We start from the raw sequence: 19945 nt of genomic DNA, 5'->3' as shown, positions 1-19945 counted from the left end.
GAGCCCCGCCCACACCTCGTTAATGTCTCCGCCTCCTCACTGAGGGGGGAGGAGCTTCTGCGTGTTGCCATGTTGGTTGGATGAGATCGGGAAACAAAAACTCCCTGTAGATTTTGGAAGAGGCATAGTATGTGTGACGCTTTGACAGGAAGGCCCTCCTCGATGCACAGAGGTTTTCTTTGGTGAGGAGTTTGTCCCTATTGTACGTCTGTTGAGGAGAACCTCAAAAGTGAATCAGACATGAAATTGTGAGAAGTCTTGTGAGTATCCCTGTTTGCCGTCATCATAGGAACTAACTGAAACGAGTAAGACCGCCACTAAAAGATTTGTATGCTGTATATTAAAATCAACCTTGGTGGGATTTTCAGTTGTTTAAAAACAGCAAGTGGTCCTTTCTTCTTCTTTTTTTTTTCCTCTGTGTTTTTACTTGTGGCCTAATTTTCTACGTTTTCTTCTTTTTGTGTCCTTTAGTTGTATGCCATCTGCAACGTCCATTTTGGTTCATTTCTCCAGACTGTGGCTGTCTGCGTACCTTTCTATTAAAGAACATATATGGGAACTTTATGTACCTCCAGAGAACTACACTTTAGTCTTCTTAGAGGCGTGTTTGAACTTTCCTTGGGTAGAAGCGTTAAAAGTCGTTGGAGTGGTCGATTTTAAGAGTGTCGTGTCATTTTCACGACTTCCACAGCAAACGCCATGCTCAGAAGGGTCAGATCGACGAGATTAATATGATTATGGTCTAATTATAGTCATTAAAAACGAGAAGACTTGTAGTTTTCATAGTTTTCAGAGACTTTGCAGTCATTTCACTGTATTTTCTCTAGATTTGGAACAGAAATGAAGCCTATTCTAATTGCTATCAATCCATCCACTCCTGAAAAATTGCTAAATATTCATCATTCCCTTAAAAAACACTTATCTTTAACATTTATTTATTGTCTTAATTTTGCTCGATCCATTAGAGCAAAAGCATGGAATATCCAGCTGTTAATTGAGCAGATGTTTTTATGTTCCTCCTGCTCATTATTGTGTCCCTTTGTATCATTCTTCAATTTACAGAAGTAAACATGATTGTTATTAATTGTTAGTGAGACTATATTCCACTCACAACTTGCCAAACAGCACTAATATGGGTGATGGATTGTCCTTAGTTTTTAGTCCAAGCACCTCGACTGCACACATTTTCCCCAACTGGAAGTATTTCCAAGTACTTGTAAGCGAGGGAAAAGTGCAGTAGCCATATTTCAAGCAACTTTGCAGCAGCATGTTGGGGAGGGGCGGCCTGAGAAAACGCTCCGCTGTTTTCTCTGGCTTCTGGCAACTTTGGTGCACCCCAAAAGAGCAGTAATTGGTCCACGCCTGGTGGATTTTTGCAAAGAATGCTCGGTCACCCCTTGCTCAGCTTACTTTAATGAGAAAAGTGTGGCGATACAATGTGGCGTCTCGTCCTCTAAGCAAAGCGAATTCTGTTTACGCGCAGGATGACTCATCAAAGGATGAGGCCGCGTGTGCGTTCGTGGCTCCTGACGACACGCTAACCGTGTTTACCTCAAACTTCAAAGTTGACATTATTTACAAGCTGCAAGGGCTTTTTCTCTGACGGATCCTCCTTGATGTCGCTGGCGGCCAAAACGCCACACTGCACCTTTCGCCTCGGGGAGAACATGACCTGCTCCAGCGCCAGAGTGCGTAGTAAAACTAAACAAAACATTCGTTTCGCTTCCGTCTGAGCATCGTGTTTGACTCTTTTCCTAATCGATAACATCTGGCTTGCCTCTAACTGTGGAGAACTCTGCTTGGGGTTATTGTTGAACCTTCCAGCCATTTTTAACCCAGAGTTCAGTAAAAGTCACTTTGAGCGTAATCACACATTTGGTCATAATTTAAGGCCAGTCTTCTCTTCTGTGCTGTAATCTACGGAAAGTGATAGATCTTTCTCTGTGTCCGTTCTCTGTCATGTTTTGTGGACTGGTTGTGAGAGTCAGAGTAAATCATGGGAGAATATTGACATTTTTTCATGACTGATTTATTAGAAGTGTAATTTTTTTGTTCTTGTTTTTGTTTTATTGTAAATCTTGTTTTATTTTACAATGGCCCTTCCCAGTGCATGTAAGCCCCTCGAGATGCAATAAATTGGATGACGGATTGAACTGTTCTGACTCGTTTCAATGTGCATCAGGCTTGAATTGAAACATGGACGCCTGCTTGGATCACCACAAACTTACTGGAATTAACTCTGTGGCGCATTTTACTAAACTGAGAAACAAATCGTGTGTTCTCCTACTTTCATACTTTCTGTGAGGAATTCATACTGTTAAAAGTACTAATGAGCAACACCACCGTTCGTAGTATGACTATATACCTAACCAAAATGTCAAGAGATGTAACATTGTTCTGTGGAATAAATGGATGAAATCTTTGGTGTCAGAGGCTACAGACAACCTTGCATGTTTATCCACACGCATGTTCAAATCTAGCTCTTTTTATGTGCCCAGATGTCTCCCTTTAATGGCATTTTTAATTAATATCTTACTAAAAACAGACATGCGAATCTCCCAGTCCAGTTTTTATGACTGGATCTGAAGCTGAGTGCCTGAAGAAATGCTGCGGCCCCTAATCATAACACTTTCACCACTGTTTAACCTCATAGGCCGTCTGACTCTTTGCTGTTTGCTTAGATGCATTCGTTTTCATCACACAGACACACACACTCAAAGGGGAATCTCGGTTTTAATGGCTTTAGGCTTCAACTCTAATAATTATTTGCAGATATTTGGTATTTAAAAAGGAATAGCCTTGCATTTCCTTGGAGTAAAAGCAACAGGAACAAGTCAGAAATATTATATTTAATCTTAAACTATGTCTATAAAATCAAAGTGACTTAAAAAAAAAAAAAAAACATCTGTTACCCTTAAAATAGAGGAATAAAAACAGCTCAAGTAAATTGTTGAATGCTTCAGTCTCGATGTAACGCAAAAACATGTAGCCTCACCTTAAGCTCAAAGTTACAGTACCAGGCCAGCAAAAATATTTTCTAAGTCGTTCCGGAACGGAAACAAAAAGGTTACAGTCCCATAAATTAGCACCACGTCATTCTCTGTTATAGTTATGTGCACAACAATGAAACCACATTTCACTGTACTGCAAGAACGGATGAAAGAGGATGAGACACAAATCACACAAAAACAACATCTCCTAAAAGGCATCCAGGAGGAGAAAAACACTCATTAAAAGATAAGTGTAAAACACAAAACATCTAATACATTGTTCGAGATATACACAAATCAAAACATCAGCTTATTTGATTTTTCTGTTTTGTCGTCTCTGAATCGTCATATCGTTCTTTTTTTTTAAGTATTTAAGTTGGTTTTTGGGCATCCCGTTATTGCTAATTGCCACGTTTCATGCTTACAGTGGTGGAGAAGCCTTTTCTTTAATAATAACACCTTGCAGGTACACTATAAACCATTCACTGTACTATGACAGTAGAAGTCAATTTATTTTGAAAACTGTCAAAGTAGATTTAAAATACTTAAAACGGATTTCTTTTCCCATCTATATTTCAAGCAAATAAATAAAGAAAGACAACCGACAAGCCACAGTTCCCTTGATGCATTGATGAGTTCCTATTGTTGCCACTTCTTCACCTGAATCACTGTAGCAGAGTCATGAGGAGGCACACAAGGTAAAAGACGGGAAGGGGAAGAAGTTGCCTAGTTCCTATTTGGTGAAACAAGGTGATGTGTCAAGGTAGGTGAAGTCTGTAAGGAGGCACTATGGTGTGAGATGATGGGTAAAAAGCAGAAAAGTGGGGAGTTTCCATGTTGTTTTAGGCTACCTGACACTCACTCGAGTCCCCGTGGACCCAGTAGCAGATCTGCGCGTACTTGAGCGGCGTAATCCTCACGGCCACATTGTAATCCTGCTGCATTCCGTCCCCGTTGACGTCAACCCACTGGTGACCGGAGAAAACCCCGATGATCTTTCTCTTCCACTTCTTCTTGCCCGGCTCTTTGAGGCGGACGTAAACTCCTGAGCCGCTGGAGCCGGGTTTGGCGTCGCAGTACTGATACAACAAGTCATTGGATTCCTCAGACACAGAGCAGAACCGGTACACCAAGTCACCGGGTCGGTCATCGTCAAAGCCGGAGAAGTGGATCCTACCGGCGGGGAGCTTCTTAACGGAAGGTATAACACCTAGATCCATGTGATTGACTTTTGGGGCTCTCTTCAGCTCGAGAACGGCGTAGTCGTAATCCGCAGCCAGTCCATCTGACACACCTTTAAACCAACCCTTAGGAACCTGGGTCTTTTTGACTCTGGTCCATTTGAAAGAAGGTTTGCCAAAGTCAATACTTCGACGACTCCGGATCTTCTTGCCTTTTGCTCTTCCTCTTCCTCTTCCTCTCCCGCTCTTTTCCTCCATTTCCAGTCCTTCCTCTTTACCTTTGTCTCCTTTTCTTCTTTTGCCCCTTTCTTTCCCTCCCTTTCCTTTGCCTCCCCTTCCTCGTCTGCTCTTCTCTTTCAGAATGCCAACACGCAACTTCTGGACTCCGTCTAGATAATCCTTTCCATCGTGGATGCAGTGTGCAGCTGTCAGCACGTGTTTGGGTGACACCAGCACCCCAGAGCACCCTGTAGATATCTTCACCGAGGTGGAGAAGGGATATTTGGTGGAGTACTGCTTGTCAGCGATGGTGAAGCGAGTATCTGTGCCGTATACTTCTCGCTTGTGACGAGACCTTGATGAAGTGTTTCTGGACCAGACAGTGGCTTCATTGAGGCCATGCACAGAAACGGAGGTATACGTGCGTGTGCCATTCTCGTAGACCGTCTCGTAGGATAGGAACTGCTCCAAATCATTCAGGGAAGGCGAGGGAATGTGGCGCTGGCACTCGATCCCGCAGGTGCCACTCAGCTCCGGTTGAGGGTGAGCTGCAAAGCTGGGGCTGCTGAGGGGCACAGTGCGTCGTTTCCTTACCAGTGGCACCTTCCAGTGGGGCCAGGTGTATTGGTCGTCAATTGTGTTTTCCTCAGCAGTTACAGCCACCACCGCAGTCAGCACCGCCACTGGAAGCAGGACGCAAAGTGGTATAGGGCCCATAGTTAAGTTGGGCCTGGCTCTGCAACATAGAGAACCAGAGAAGAAGACATTACTTTACGCACATTGACACTTCTGACAATCACAAGTACCAACAAAAACCAACTTTTGACTTTTGGGGCCACTGTAACATTGTGGCATTTCAGATATCTTTTGCAACCAAACACAACAAAGTGAATTTCTGCACATGCATTTGGTATAGATTTATTTTCACTTTGGTGAATGTAGCACTTTTGCTCAAACAAAAGCTTGAAGTATATACTTACAATTCTTTTTATGATAGACTTTGCTAAAAAGTTCAAATGAGTAGATATTTCCTTATGCATTTTCACTAACAACTAGTCCAGGTTGGTCCCATTTTGAAGTGGAATGCTACCATCTTAACAAAACTCCATAAGAGAAAATATTATTTGAGAAACATCATCGTCGTTATACGAACAGTGCTTGTTTGACCCCTTAAACTGTTGCCACTTTGTCTACTGCAACAACATGTAAGTGTGTATATATTTACTGAATCACTTGCGTTTTAGTGATTCCCGAATTTCTCTAAAAAGAAACACAGCCAATTCCATTCATGGCCACAGGGAAGCAGTGCAGCTCCAGCATTCAAAGGAGACGGTGACTGAGCAGGTCAGGGGTGTGTGTGTGTGCGTGTGTGTGTGCGTGTGTGTGCGCGTGTCTCACTTGAATGTGTTTAAGCCATCTGAGGTGGTTGGTGCCCTCATTTTTATACAGAAGTCAGTAGCGTAGGGTTTTATATTTTTGTAGAGTTTCCGCAGCGTAAATCCAGAGCTGCTGCATGAGCTGTGTGGTTAAAAGCTTTCTGCTCCTTGAGTCTACCGCTGGAGGGGAGTGAGAAGACTCTGAAACGAGCTGAGACACCTACTGCTTCAATAATAACTATATCTGGTTTCCTGCAGCTCCACAATGCGTACAAACGACATCAAACACAGAGAGACTGTGAAAGCCGACGGTGTCTGCTGACTCCTATAGCCAGGAGTGTCAACGAGTCGTATGGATGTGTGTGTTGTAATGGATTCGACAGACGGTCGCTGTGCTAGAAGAGCGGTAGAAATGAAATCTGTCGGCTGTGAAGTCAGCCCGCCGATTTCAGACGCTGGAAAAGAAAGTTATTTGGCTGGAGGAGGATTTATGGCTCTGCTTGACGCTTCACAGAGTAATTACAAGCGAAATGCCCGCGTCTGCCCCACAAATCAGTTCAAAATGAACATTTAAGGGGGAAAATGAATTCGGTCTCAAACAGATACTTGTGTAGTTTAAAAAAAAAAAAAAGGTTTCCACGAAAATGTCATCTTTCCACCCATCACCACCTACAAGCATTTCATCATCTGTGCAATGCTTAAAGTAGCATTAAGATAGAAATCTTATGAGATGTTTGTGATGTTCTTAGCTTTTCTTTGCTACTGGTGTATTCAAGCTCACCAGACCAGACATGGCCAAAAAGAAAACGTTGCCCTCTACCTCAGGTCACCTCTGACCTGCTGCACCTATTCCACATGTAAGCTTCCCCTTTCCTCACAGAAGCTTTTTTTTATTATTATTACTTCATTTTCTTGTTTTATATCCCAAGGTGACCGTGACGTCTCCTCCGACCGACTCCGACTTGTAATCGGGACATTTTTGAGGCCTGGCTGCACCCCGCAGCCTCCTATAAAACACAGCCGGCGGCTGAAATCTAACCAGCATACAACAGACTGGCAATAAAATACATGGCCGCAAAGAGCCGTAAAACACTTTCAATAAATGAAAGAGGAAAAAAAGAAATTCTGCTCAGCTTCACATTCCCACTGCCAAATTCATAGAGAGAGACAGAGAAAGGGAGAGAGAGAGAGAGACAGAGAGACAGAGAGACAGAGAGAGCTGTTCCCCCTTAATCAGTGGAAACTGATACTCTGCCATGATGGCTTTTTGGTCTTCGAAAAGGCTGATTTTCGACCAAACTCTTTTTTTTTTTTCCACTGCACTCAGCTAACGAGGATGACGAGGCTGTGCCCTCTTCATCCTCCGGTGGAAAACAAAGTGGCCGAGAGGTGGCGCTCCATGGCTCAATCTTGTGCGTGCAGGTCTTTTGTTCGCTTCACACACTTTTTTCTTTGTTTTGTTTTGTTTGTTTGAAGTAAAATTAGCGATAACCAATTTCGACATATGTTCCGACTTTTTTTTAATTTTATATATATATATATATATTTAATCTTTTTAACCCATATAAAGTTAGAAAGACAATAAGCACGTGAGGAAAAATATATATATTATTTTCTATTTGGCTAAATCTTTCTGAATGAAGCCATTGTTAGTGTCATTTAAATTTCCAACGTAAATAATAGCCAGTTACCTGTGATATATATATATATATATATATATATATATATATATATATATATATATATATTATTATATATATATATATATATATATATATATATATATATATATATAGTGTGTATCCTTCAGATATCCGCTGATCGACATCTGCACCATGAATGCGAGTTATTCCAGCGTGTTCAAATAAAACCCACGCGTCTTTTGGTTCCATGAACGCACCACAGGATGAAAACCGACGAAAGGTGGAAATCTGGACAGTTCCCTACTTTTGGTGACGTAAAAATCCAAATAACTCAGAAAAGAAAAAAAAAACAGAGGTGAATCAAAAAAATCTCTTTTTTTTAAAGAGGAAAAAAAATCAAAAGGAAAAAAAACCTCATGGGTTAATTTTTTTCCCCTTCTTTCTCTCTATCGAGTGCAGGAGACCGCGCAAGGCGTCCCTACCTGCTCGCATCCGATTGATGGATCACGCCAGATCCGCGGTGTGTTGTTTGTTGTCCTCGGATGTACACAAGTGTGATCCCGGCGGCAAACGGTCGGCGGTCACTGCATCCCCCAGGCGCGCTGTCATCAGCAGGGCCACGGCTGCCCGCTCATTGCCTCCTTCTCAGAGTCTGAGGGGGAAAAGTCGCAGCCGGGACGCTGCGCTCAGGCTGCACTTGATGCTGAGGAGGGAGGGAGAGAGAGAGGGAGAGAGAGAGAGAGAGAGAGAGACGAGAGAGAGAGAGAGAGAGAGAGAGAGAGAGAGAGAGAGAGAGAGAGAGATAGGAAAAAAAGATATGAAAGGAACCTTTTTTTCTTTTTTTCCGCCACTTGACAAAAGTTGCTCATTTTGTGGATGGGGCAAGAGTTTTGGACCCCACCAAAGAGAGCCCTGAAGGTGAAGGCAGTGTTTCTGTTCAGGTCCTCCAGTTTGAATCACTGACGCCTTGTGAAGAAATCAGGCTTCACAGTCGGTCCACCAGAGGAGGGGGAGAGGACCCCAAAGTTGTCCTTTTGGGTCTCAAAAAAGGACAACATTCTGAGACCCAAAAGGTGTCACTCAAAAACAAGTTGACGTTTTTTATTTGTTGTTGTTGAGTACAGCAACTCGAGTAAAAGTGAAAGCTGCCCAAGGAATTACTTTAGTGAGTGGTAACTGATCAAAAGATCAGTCATATAATTTAGACCAAAATATAAAAGTTATGTGAAAATGTTGGCATTTTTAGAGATCAAAAGGGAAATAATCTGTTTAACATCGTTACAAAAAAAAAAACTAACAAAAACTGCAGATGTAGGAGCAGCGATACGTCATAATAAAGCTACTCCAGGAAAAGTAAAACATACAACTAGTAACATTCCCACCCACTAAGAAAAAGTTACACAAGTCAATGTGGTTAGTTACTACCCATCTCCACATTCACCCAATGACACACATCAACGTGCGCATGTACGTACAACATGGGCTTAAGTGCCTTGCTCAGAGGTACACCTACATGAGGCAGTAGGAAGCCAATCCTGCGACTCTTTGGAAATTGAAAGCGGTTTCTTGTTTGCATCCCTGGAGTGTTGCTTTGATTCTTTCGTGCATGTTTGAGAAATCCTTTAATGTCTCCTGGCAACCATTCCGCTGTGCAAAGCTCCTCCTTCAGACTAGCCAGCAGCAATTAGCAAAGGTCTAGTGGAAAGGTGCATCTGCTCGGCTTATTAGACGAGCTACTTCACCGTCTGGTACTGATCAAACTACAGTTAGTGTCAGTAGAGGAGAGACGCTGTGATGACTCTCTGAAGGCGGAGTTTCAGAAAGAGCAGGTGTTCTTGAAGAGAGATTTCAAGAAGTTACATTTCAAATCTCTTTTAATCAGTTTGTTAAATTTAGCTTTTTCATAACAACTGAAGTTAACACAGTTACTTGAATGTGCAATGTAATTGCAGTATGTGCCTGGAAAACAAATTAAGCTAAATAATACTAAAACGTTTCCATCTAAGGAAGCCCAGCGGACTGCATGGCAGCATTCACTCCACTCTTCCTGCTGAGAGATGAACTCATTACAAATACAAACAAAACTTCGCTAATGCATTGAAAATTTTCTATTAAATCAGAAATGTGATCAGAATCACACGTGGTTAAGTTTTTTGACATAATGAGCACTGCTTCCTGTTGTCTTCTTTGTGGTTTTCGCCAGAAGCCACATCTGGTTTTGATCATGTGACTTGTGTGTTGCCAAAAAATTGTTTCCACTGCAAAGTTTACTGACTTCAAACAAAACCCCCACCTCGTCCTAACGCCAAAACTTTTTATGAAAAAAAAAAAACAGAGCTTTTTCAAAGTTGCCGTTTCCATCAGGTAAAATTTATTTTCAAAACGTCAAACTGCGCGGTTATACGGTGGATGCGAGAAATCGTGAGATGGTCCTGCAGCCTCGTTTTGTGCAGACTGCTTTCATCACAAAGGTCCAGGCCTGAAGAACAGCAGCCGGCCGGGTCTTTGGCAAGAGGGACAACACAGCAAGAAGCCGAAGTCTCGGTGAACCCGCCTGAGTAAGGTGTAAGACATGGGGAGGCCTGACACACATCTGACCCCGTTTGGAGCCTGACGCTGATACCCCCCCCACCGTCAACCACTCCCACACTGACACCTGCTCCCTCCGCTGCGTGTCTGATGGGGCTTCAGGGTGGTCGGCACACCTGACCGTCATTTCAGTGACGGATTCGCGTCCACTTGGGTGGCGATCAGTGTGTGCGTGCGCGCTTCACGTCCCTGCATGGGTGTGGTCCTTGTTGCTGCTCGTTGCTAATGCAACGTGCCTTCGGTTTTTAGGAGAACTGAGTCACTGGCCAATGAAAACACACGCAAGTAAGTGCCTGCCAGAGACGGTTGAGGTGAATCTGAATTGCTGAGTGTTTCCCCATGTCTTTCTGCCCGTTTTATTTTTATTTAGCTTTCTTCTTATGGTGTTCCTTGTCACGCGCCATCCTCCATTTTGATCTTTCCTGACTCGGTGCACGCCCGTCCACGTGTTTGCAGTGAGGGGCCCAAACTGCAAGCCACACGTTTTTAGATTTTTCATTTCATTTTTATTTATTTTTTTAAAAGAGACATTTAAAAACCATGTGTCATAACCATACTGCTATTTGTGTCTGTTCTGGCCTGTAAAATTCTTAGAAAATTAGACAAAATAGCTGAAACGTTCAGGTTTGGATGCTTTAATTAGACCCTGAGGTTTGCAGAGTTGGACACTTCACAGTTTGCATCAAAGCCCACAAAGGAGCGAACTTCATTGTCGACCGCCCACCTCCTTTAAGTTGCATTATATAGCATAGCCCAAGCTGAACTCAACCTCCATCAACGATTGGCTGCCTTTCCAGCAGCTGTTTCTTTGTGTTTTCCAAACTGTATTTTTCTTTCCTGCTCAAGAAACAGAATTTCTAAATCAAGCTTTACAACTCTTCTCGCCTTCATGCCCGGCCCACATACAGAATCGCGGTGCCAAGTCGTTCACACACACACACACACACACACACACACGCTGCACTCGGGCCCGTCGCAGCGGCGAGAACCTCACAGAGCTCTTGCTGCATGTGGCAAAACAAATGTCTGCGTTAGCTGCGGCAGACTTTTCCTTGAAGTGAGCAGTTCATCACAGAGAGGATTTACAGGCGGCATGTGTCGGCTGATTTATATCACGGGGAAAGAAGTGCTAAAAGAAAGAACACCGAGATCACAGGGCTGAAGTCATTTAGGCTGAAGATGGCTGTAAAAATGTCAAAATCTCCGAAATTTTTGGACTCGCTGTCAGTTAAAGCTGGCAAGGAGTTATCAGAAAGCTGCATAAAGAAACATGAGTCAAATTCGACTCATATCATCCCGTGTTGCTCCGTTTTGGAGGTTCTCCTTTGATATCATTGAGGCCTGTTGCTTGCAGGTCGACTCTAGAAGCTTCTTGGCTGTTGGGACAGAAATTAAGTGGATCTGACCCAGTTTGTTGAACTGGAGTAGGTCCATCTGTCACGTCGAGAAGAACACAATGCTGTGTTCTTGTGTTAAAGTCTGGGCTGTCCTGATGACTTCAGTTCACCCTGGTGAACCACTTTGTTCTCAGAGAAGCTGAAACCAATGGTACTTAGAGTTCACATGAGTCAGAATCAACCTCATTGGCGCACAAACAATGACTTTTCACTGTTCTAATTTTGGCCCCAATTAGCCGAGTGCCTCCCTGGTACCCCTGGATCCCAACATCAGAGCGCTAATCCCAAATTAGCTGCCATACAGTCCTTGACTGTTTAAAATATATCTCTCCAGAGGGAAAACCCACACACAACCCGCATGCAGGATGCAAGATTTCTAATTTATTTGCAGGAATTACAGCTTCTAAATGTAGTGACCAAAGTCCCTCCCTTTCCCAAATGGAGAATCGGTTTACAACCTATCGGCAAATCACAAACAGCCGTGTCTCAGAAGATTCTACACGGCGACACGTTCAGTAACATCTAACAGAGATTGGGTCGACCACTTGTGGATTGGAAGACAAACAGGAACCTGCAGTTGGTTTCAAGACGAAATCTCGCAATAAATTTATTTATTCCAAAATAAATAAACTTATTTTGGAAACTTATTTCCAAAATAAATTTTGCCTGATGGAAAACAGGGTGACCTTTTCAGTTACTCTGTAGTGTCAAATCTATCCAGAACTGAATCGGTACAAATTAGACCGAAACCTACGTTCGCAAAAGTTTTTTTTTTTTTTCATTTCGACCCACAAGTTTTTAAGTGTAATTTAAAAACTCTTTTTGGTTGATTTGGAGCAAAACAGCACTTGGCCGCGGTCTACTGACGCAGTGCTCAGATTCATACCTCACCAGGGTTCTCCTCTGTTCCGAATGACTCATTTTAGGCAAATTCAAGGTGCACCAAATCTTTTCCTCCCACCGTAAGAGTGACTCTGAGTGCTCTCTCTCTTTCATAAATATCTTCACAGCTCGCTAATCCGCCCCGTCTCCACCGACCCACAATTTAACTCCTCTGGCTTTATTTTGACAGCTGAATGAATCTCTCAGTGCCGGTGTGTGCCAAACAGGCGGCCATTGATCTGACAGATCCGCTCTCCGCCTGGCAGCGGTGTTAACACATAATAAACACAGGTCAGATACTCTATAAACAGCATCGAGACAGTTGGCTAAAGGTCCCGCTCAGCTCTACGCTCACTTCGTCACCTTTTTTTTGTTTGTTTTTTTTTTGGTACAGTAAATATTTGGGTAAGCTGTACCGTACCGGCTTTGAGAGACGGGACTGTATGTGATGAAAGGCGGACTGAGGGTCACGTGAGCGCTTTTCAATCTAATGTGGCAAGTGAACAGGCAGCCACAGTCCTGCCGAGAGACGGACTTGTGAAGACATGTCAGAGTGCTCCTAAGATGCTCTCTGCAGTTGTAAGTTTTTCTTTTTTTTTGTCTTTCACTGGCAAATGTACGCCCACAACAAAAAAATAGAACAAAAAGATAGACGGCTGGGCAATGAAATTCTTCTGCAGGATTTCAGAAGACGCAGCGTTTTTAAAATGTGCAGTGAAGTGAAATATTGACATACAAACTTGGCACCCTGCTTTGTTCTGTTTGGTTCAATGACATCACAAGAGGCACACAAATTGAGCCAATTAGCTGGCTTTAATAAATCAGTTTCCGTGTGCACTCAGCAGTCAGTCTCTGGGAGAGCAGGCACTCCAAACATAGAAGTCACAGCAGTCAGTGCATGGCATAATAATGTTGACGCTGCCTCAGATACATGCATGGCTTATCTCAAGCGGCCACTAAATGACTCTGCCTGCTTATTGAAATATCGGGTGCAGAACATTGGGACTTCAAATGGTTTTTAGATCAGCCTGGCTCAAAATAATCGCTGAAGGCCTTTGTCAATAAAAGTCTAGCCATTCCAGCCCACCTATTTTCTCTTTGCAAACTGTTTCCATGTGTCTCATCGTTCCCAAACCTTCCTGTATTCCATGCGCTGTTCTAACTTCGAATGCAAAACACGGTCACATGAAAGCTGGGGTTCTGGAAACCAGATTCGGTTTTTGTTGAGTAATTCTTGATAACACAAACAGTGAAAAAAACAAACATTTGAAACTCTGAGCGTGCTCCTGATGTGACAGGAGAGTCTCTTGTTTCTTGTGGCCTTTTCAGCTTGAGAAAGAAGATCATGAGTCAGCTCTTGTTCACAAATTGTTCAACAATGATGTCATTGCTGAATTTGCCCTGTCGTCCGTGTTTTATCTCTGGTTAGGAGCTTTGAGCAATTCCCACGGAACAGAGATTTTCATCTGAAGACGGACACGGTGAGGAGACTTGGGTCAAAAGAACCGTGAGTCTGACAATGTCAGCCTCGTCTGCACCAGTCTGCCTGAATTTTGTTGGAAACATTTCAGATATGTAAATTTTTAATTTAACTGCAAAAAATCCAGGAGCACCAATCCAATTTCAAGGCACTGCATGAGTCCTTCTTGCGTCGCTTTGTGTTCTCGCCGACCGCCTTTTTATTTCTTCTTGCAATAAAAACATAAAATGTCTTTCCACGTTGCAATCCCGGTCTCTCCTTCACCCCGCGGGGAACAAACAGGGCGCCTGTTGTGCGTCGGATAGCTGGGAACACTATTTGAACGCCTGAGGTTTCCAGTGGTGATTGATGGGGTTATAATTTTTGCTCCTGTACAGTGATGGTTTGCGCGGCAGCCTCCAATCACACGCAGGGATTGATATGTAGGATCTGAGTCTTCTTTCTTCCTTCAACAGGGACCTAAATATAGGAGTGCTCCTTCACTGACCTCTCTGTGACACACAAAGGCCGGCCTATGTGTCCGCAACACAAACAGGCCAACGTTTCTGTGCCGACTGCTTCAGCATTGACTTTTAAATGCATTTAAGTTCATTAAAATTTTTTCAGGTCAGAAAATATTTTCTCCTTTTTGCTCAGCCTGACAGTTTTAGAACCTCTTTAAAGCTGCAGCTTTTTTAAATCTTTTTTTTAATTTCATTTTTAAATATGAGGCAGATACGTGAAAATGATGCAAAATGAGGCAATATGTGAATCACCTATTGATGCTATGAGAGGAAATGCACTGCACTGCTTCTATCCAAAAACAACAAATCAGAGCCAGAGGAGGGCCTTGGTACTGACAATCAATCTCATGAACGTGCTGCTAAATGTGCTAATGGTGTAAAAACACCTGCTGACAGGGGGAAGCTCTGTTGTAGCAGAAATTAAGGGGAATTGCAAGGAGTGGGCTGGCAGCGCGCACAGTGACATGATTGACAGCGCTAAGATTTCCTGGTGCTGATCAGTTGTTGCTGGTTAGCACAGGGAGAAAGCAGAAGAGTTAGATTTTTCCACAGATTATCTGCCTCATGTCATACTGTCACGACATGGTAACAGTTTCAACAAATTTGTTAAAAAAAAACAACATTTTAAAAAAAAGTCTCGTACTGCAGCCTTAGGAATCTGGGAATCTGATTGAAAACATACAACAAGCCAAAGAGAAACGGCGGCTGTGTCTCTCGTCACTGTGAAAAAGCGGTCAGACCATTTCGGAGGCGCTCTTCAAACAAAACATTTGCACTTAGCGTCGGCTGATCGCAAATCTGCTTCCTGTGCTGAGCCGGAGCCTCTGTGCCAAACATATATTTTGCAGATTATACAGCAGACGTTTCATCACACCAGTGAGGAGCACCTGGCAGCAGGAAGCAAAGCAGAGCCTCCGCTTCGTTGCTGTTGTCAAGCCGAGGAAACAGATCTGCAGTGTGTTCCCACTTGAGGCGAAGCTATTTAGACACACGGAGACAAACAAAAAAAGAAAAAAAAAAAGAAGAAGGGATGTTTATCTCTGAAGGACTCGTTGAGGGGATCTGGCTGGAGGAGGTGTGATCATTTTCCAACATGCTGTCCGGACTTCTCTGAAGAAGAAGGAGGAAAGTATGAAAAAAAAACTGTTTTTGTTCCCTTGGCTCTGTGGATAAAACCTTATTAGCTGGAAGGATGTTGTCTATAAAAATGAGCTGCATGCAGTGATGTCCCCCAAAGACCAAATGGATAGCGTTGTAAAAGCGAAAAATCTGCTTGTTTTGCTTACAAATACACTTTATACATGCAGTCGACATTTAAACGTTAGATCTTGAGCACTTTTTGAAAAAAATTTGTTTTTGTTTTAAAAAATAAAATAGAAATTTAATTCTATTTTACTCCATCTGACATACATAGGTGTGATTGACAGCGCTAACACCCTCCCCCCCTGGCTCTGATTGGTTGTTTCTAATTGCACTGGGAGACGGCAGAGGAACTCCATTTATTTCCCCCCCACAGATTATCTATCTCATTCCCATACTGTCACGACATTGTGACAGTTTCAACAATATGCAAAAAAATAAAAAATAAAAAAATTGTAAAAGTGACATACTGCTTTGAACAGCCTGGAAACTGCTTATACTGCAGCACTCTTCACAAGATGATAAACTATAAACTACAAAGTTCCATCTTGTTATTATTACTTTATGTCTCCGACGTGCTGCTCGACAGATAAGTTGCAGAATGAAATTGTTTCTTCTTCCCGCTCCCTCCACAGCTCTGGACTCAACAGGGGGTCATTGTGAGGGGCAATCAGTGAAAGGGCCCATTGATTTTGGTGGTGGGGGTGGAAGGTCATGCGTGGACTCAAAGGAGAAGCAGAGATCTTAAAGGAGCGAGAGCAGTCATGCACATTTGGAAGTGCCGGCTTTGAGTGTCCCCCAGGAGCCGAGCAAAAACATCCACCCACTTCCTCCGCTGCAGCTGAAGGTGCAGCACAGTCCCAATGCCGGTCTGTGCATTTGCTCTGTGGAGAGTTCAAACAAGAGTTAATGCTTCATTCAAGAGGTTTTGCATACGTGTTTTGTCCTGTACCCATATTTTATTTCTATTTTATTATAAAAGATGAAAAAATGTGCAGATGCCCCTAATGGTTGAATCTCACTGCGCTGGTTTGACATGATGGTTAATACTTATTTCTGGAGATAAAATGTAAAAAAAAAAAAAAAAAAGAAAAAAAAAATTAATACAGAAAATCATTTTGAATCAAAGGTGTAACCCAAAAGGCACATCTTACCCTCATAACTGGAAAAATTTACAGATAGAAAATAACAAAAAAGGTTACTATTAAGCAAATTAAGGGGGAAAAAATAAACTAAACAAAACCAATCTCACCAGCAACACTGGAGGCAACAAAGAGGGGAAATCATGGAGATGTTATGGAGACTGCTGATTCGCTGATGACGGAGAGGAAAAGCATAAACACTGTGGTGAGGGTCACTGGACTGGAAACGTGTGAGATGTGCAACAGCTGTGCAAGAACAATAACAAGTAAACAAGGGATACTGACTAAATACATAAAATATTGATCTTAGACCCGCTCTTATATGCGCCTTGTAAAATAAGCCCATTTCCACCACGGCTTACTGCTGTTGAGGCGAGGAGCGGCCATGTTGAAACACACAGAGTCGTAACTGGGGTGCATATGCAGTTGCTCCCGCTCTCCCAGAAGGATGTCTGACTTTGTCTCATCGTTCCAGTTCGACTAGAACCAAGAGGTGCCTGTGGGTCAGAGAGAGACAGAAATGAAGCTATAATGTCATCTTTCAAAGCAGACATTTTGAAATTGAGCCACTTTGGACCTGTTTGCAAAAAATCTTGACGTTCAACTTCCTCCAGTTCCTCTAGCTGTAGCACAGGCTTAGCTAAGTTAGCTCAGCCTGTGTTAAATTGTGTTAAGCCCAACTAAATGCCAGCTAAAGTTGTAGCTTCTGTGTGAAGTGACATCTCAATTTAATCTAATGAGTCATTTGAACAATCTTTCCACAGTTTATACTGACATGTCCCAATCCAGCCACAAGTTATGGTTTCCCAACTCCAAAGAGACTAGCTGTAATTGCCTTTAATGAGCCTGTTTGTGAGTCCATTACCGTCGGCTACTGCACAGGAAGTTTGCTGCTGTCAGTGTGCAGCGGATGAGACGGCGCAAAGAGAAAAATAAAAACACGTGTTTGTGTGCGAATCCATTCTCAGTAATTGTCTGGTGTGTGCTTCTCTTCCGGGCCGGGACTATCCCCAAGGGGATAAACAAAAGGGAAAACACGGGGGGGAAAGTGGGGACAGCTGGGTATGTATGGATGTGAAATGTAAACTGAGGAAGTTTTCATCCTGGAGATGCCGCATGTATGTTATTAACATGGCCCAACAGGTGGTTAGGTCTCCTGTACACCTGGTTTAACTGGTCTCATAAAATGTTAAGAGACCTTAAGAATATTAGCTGCATGACTCTGCGCTGTTACTATCACATTTACTTGATCACAATGTAGTCTGGATTTCAGATTTATATCACAAAACGATAGTTTAAAGGGGCAGTATTATGTATTTTCTAGGCATATAGCACAATTAAGTAACTATGCTACTTTCAGTTGATATAAAAATGCTGCATGTAATTTTGTAATTTAATGCCTGGAAATTGGGCCTCTGTCTCTTTAAAAACTCCTGCTCGTTCCAAAACTCCACCTTCAGGAAGTCATCACCACTCCACTATTAACCCTTTACCACTGAAAAGGAGCTCATATAATGAGCTCAGCAGATGTTCAGTTCCATTAGGTCTTTGCTAAAAGCTGCTGGCTAGTCTGAAGGAGCTGAGTGGGGGAGTGGCGCAGGAGGGCTCTGAGGAGGAGCTTCGTCCTTGAAGGCGGAGCTAGGTCCTCCCAGGCTTTTTTGAACAGCTGAACGGTTGTCATGGGAGATTAAAGGATTTCTCAATCAAGGCAATGCTCTAGGTATGTTTTTGATGAGGAATCTATACATTACATTATTATTTTAAAAAAGAGTCAATTTTTATTTTTTATTATAACATTTTTATTAGTTTTGTGTTTTCACAAGCAGAGAAAATAGAACATTGCACACTGTGCTGTCTATCACCTTATATAAGTATGTAATTAGGAAGAAAGAGTCAGATTCATAATTTACTGCCCCTTTAAAAGATTTTCCTTCATCCGTTGCATTTTAAAAAAAGTCTGTGGTCACGCTTTAAAACCATCCCACTGCTTATTCATTTCAGATGCATCATCTTGTGATTCCTACTGTTTTTATGTCATACTTACATTGTGGAAAAAGAAACTTCGACCTGATCCTAAAAGAAAGCTGCTTTGCCACACTTGCTGAACTTGATGTACAGAATTAGCTCTGCTTTGCTGATGTGTCACTGAGACATTAAGAGCAGACTGCAGGTGCATGAAATGGAAAAAAACGTGGAGCGGACCGAGCTTTTTACTGGACTCAGAGCTTGTTATGTTTCCTTGGAGCTGAGGATTAGGTGAGGCTTCTGCTTGTTCCTGCAACTTAAGCTAAAAAAAAAAGGAAACATTTTCAAATTTATCGATAATAATGATAATCACAGTTTCATAACCGGACTCTGCTCTTTCAGATTGACAAGAAACACTTCCCATCCGGGTGGAGGAGTTCTTGGGTTGCTCCAGCTCTGCGCCGTGATGAGCTCCAGTTGGCGGGCTGATGGCGCGTCCCAAACTCTCGTGCATTCCTCATGCCATCCTGCTGCCAGCTGGCCCCCTGCCTGAAGAGCTCAGAAACAACATCCCGGCCTTCGCACAGAAACACATGGCAGACGTTAATCGTTCCGATTACCTGTCTAAACACGACGAGAAAGCGTGATAAACAGGCTGATTGAGAGGGTTGTGTGTGGGAACACCTCGACTGGTCATGCTGATCGGTATCAAACACTGAGCTGCTGCCAGTTTCACTTTGTTTTTGTTGAAAGGTAAAAAAAAATCTTTCCTGGCTTACATTTCGCTTGTTAATCACCTAATACTTTGTTTGTATGCAAATTGCAAGAATTGGTGAACTGTACTAATGATGCCCACTCTCAATATTCTTCAGGATATTAGAGTTGCAGTAGTCTTAGTTTCCTGCAGTCAGTAGATGATTTTGTTGTGTTTGTGCTTTACAAAGTACTCAAGTTATTAATAAGACTTCCTAATAATGTCTATTGAAAAACGTTTGAAAAAATATCACACCTTATTACTTGTTTTCTTGTTGACAGCAAGAACTTGAGAGATTTCTGAACCCCACATTGGATCTGATTCAAGTTCGTAGATGTTTGCTCATGAAGCATTTTTAATTAGTTGCACCCTTTGAACTTTTTAATGCATTTTATTTGACATCCCAGTACAAAGTGGCCGCATAGACGTGAAAAAGGGCGAAGGTCATTGAAAGAAATCAGCTGCAGCTGCAAGTATTTCAGGGTTTGCCGCCACCACCTTTGCACCCCCAGAGATTGCTCACGTCGGGTTAAATAGAGAAAGTGTGGAGAATGACAACTTTCATGTCTTCCCGCGTGGACTTTTACCCGACCACTCTTGCTCTGGCGGAAGGCAAAAACCTCAACCGCAGTTGTTTTGTAGCTTCTAGTTAAATTACACACACGTGGACTCCACTAATTATGC

At 42.7% G+C, this 19945-nt stretch overlaps 1 protein-coding gene across 1 annotated transcript; it reads right to left on the bottom strand.

Annotated features, from left to right (window-relative positions):
* Window positions 1-2714: 2714 nt before the first annotated feature.
* Window positions 2715-8088, bottom strand: prss35 (serine protease 35). Its single transcript, XM_055041875.1, has 2 exons — window positions 7892-8088; window positions 2715-5126 (listed from the first exon to the last, which is right to left on the bottom strand). Exon 2 carries the CDS (start codon window positions 5105-5107, stop codon window positions 3833-3835), a length of 1275 nt encoding a protein of 424 aa, XP_054897850.1. The 5' UTR covers window positions 5108-5126; window positions 7892-8088; the 3' UTR covers window positions 2715-3832.
* Between the last annotated feature and the right edge of the window lie 11857 nt (window positions 8089-19945).

This window comes from Poeciliopsis prolifica, unplaced genomic scaffold (genome assembly GCF_027474105.1).
Source record: "Poeciliopsis prolifica strain line A6 unplaced genomic scaffold, Auburn_PproV2 SCAFFOLD017, whole genome shotgun sequence".
Taxonomy (NCBI): Eukaryota; Metazoa; Chordata; class Actinopteri; order Cyprinodontiformes; family Poeciliidae; genus Poeciliopsis; species Poeciliopsis prolifica.
The sequence above is the reverse complement of the archived record's forward strand: the minus strand, read 5'-3'. Positions and strand labels throughout refer to the sequence as shown.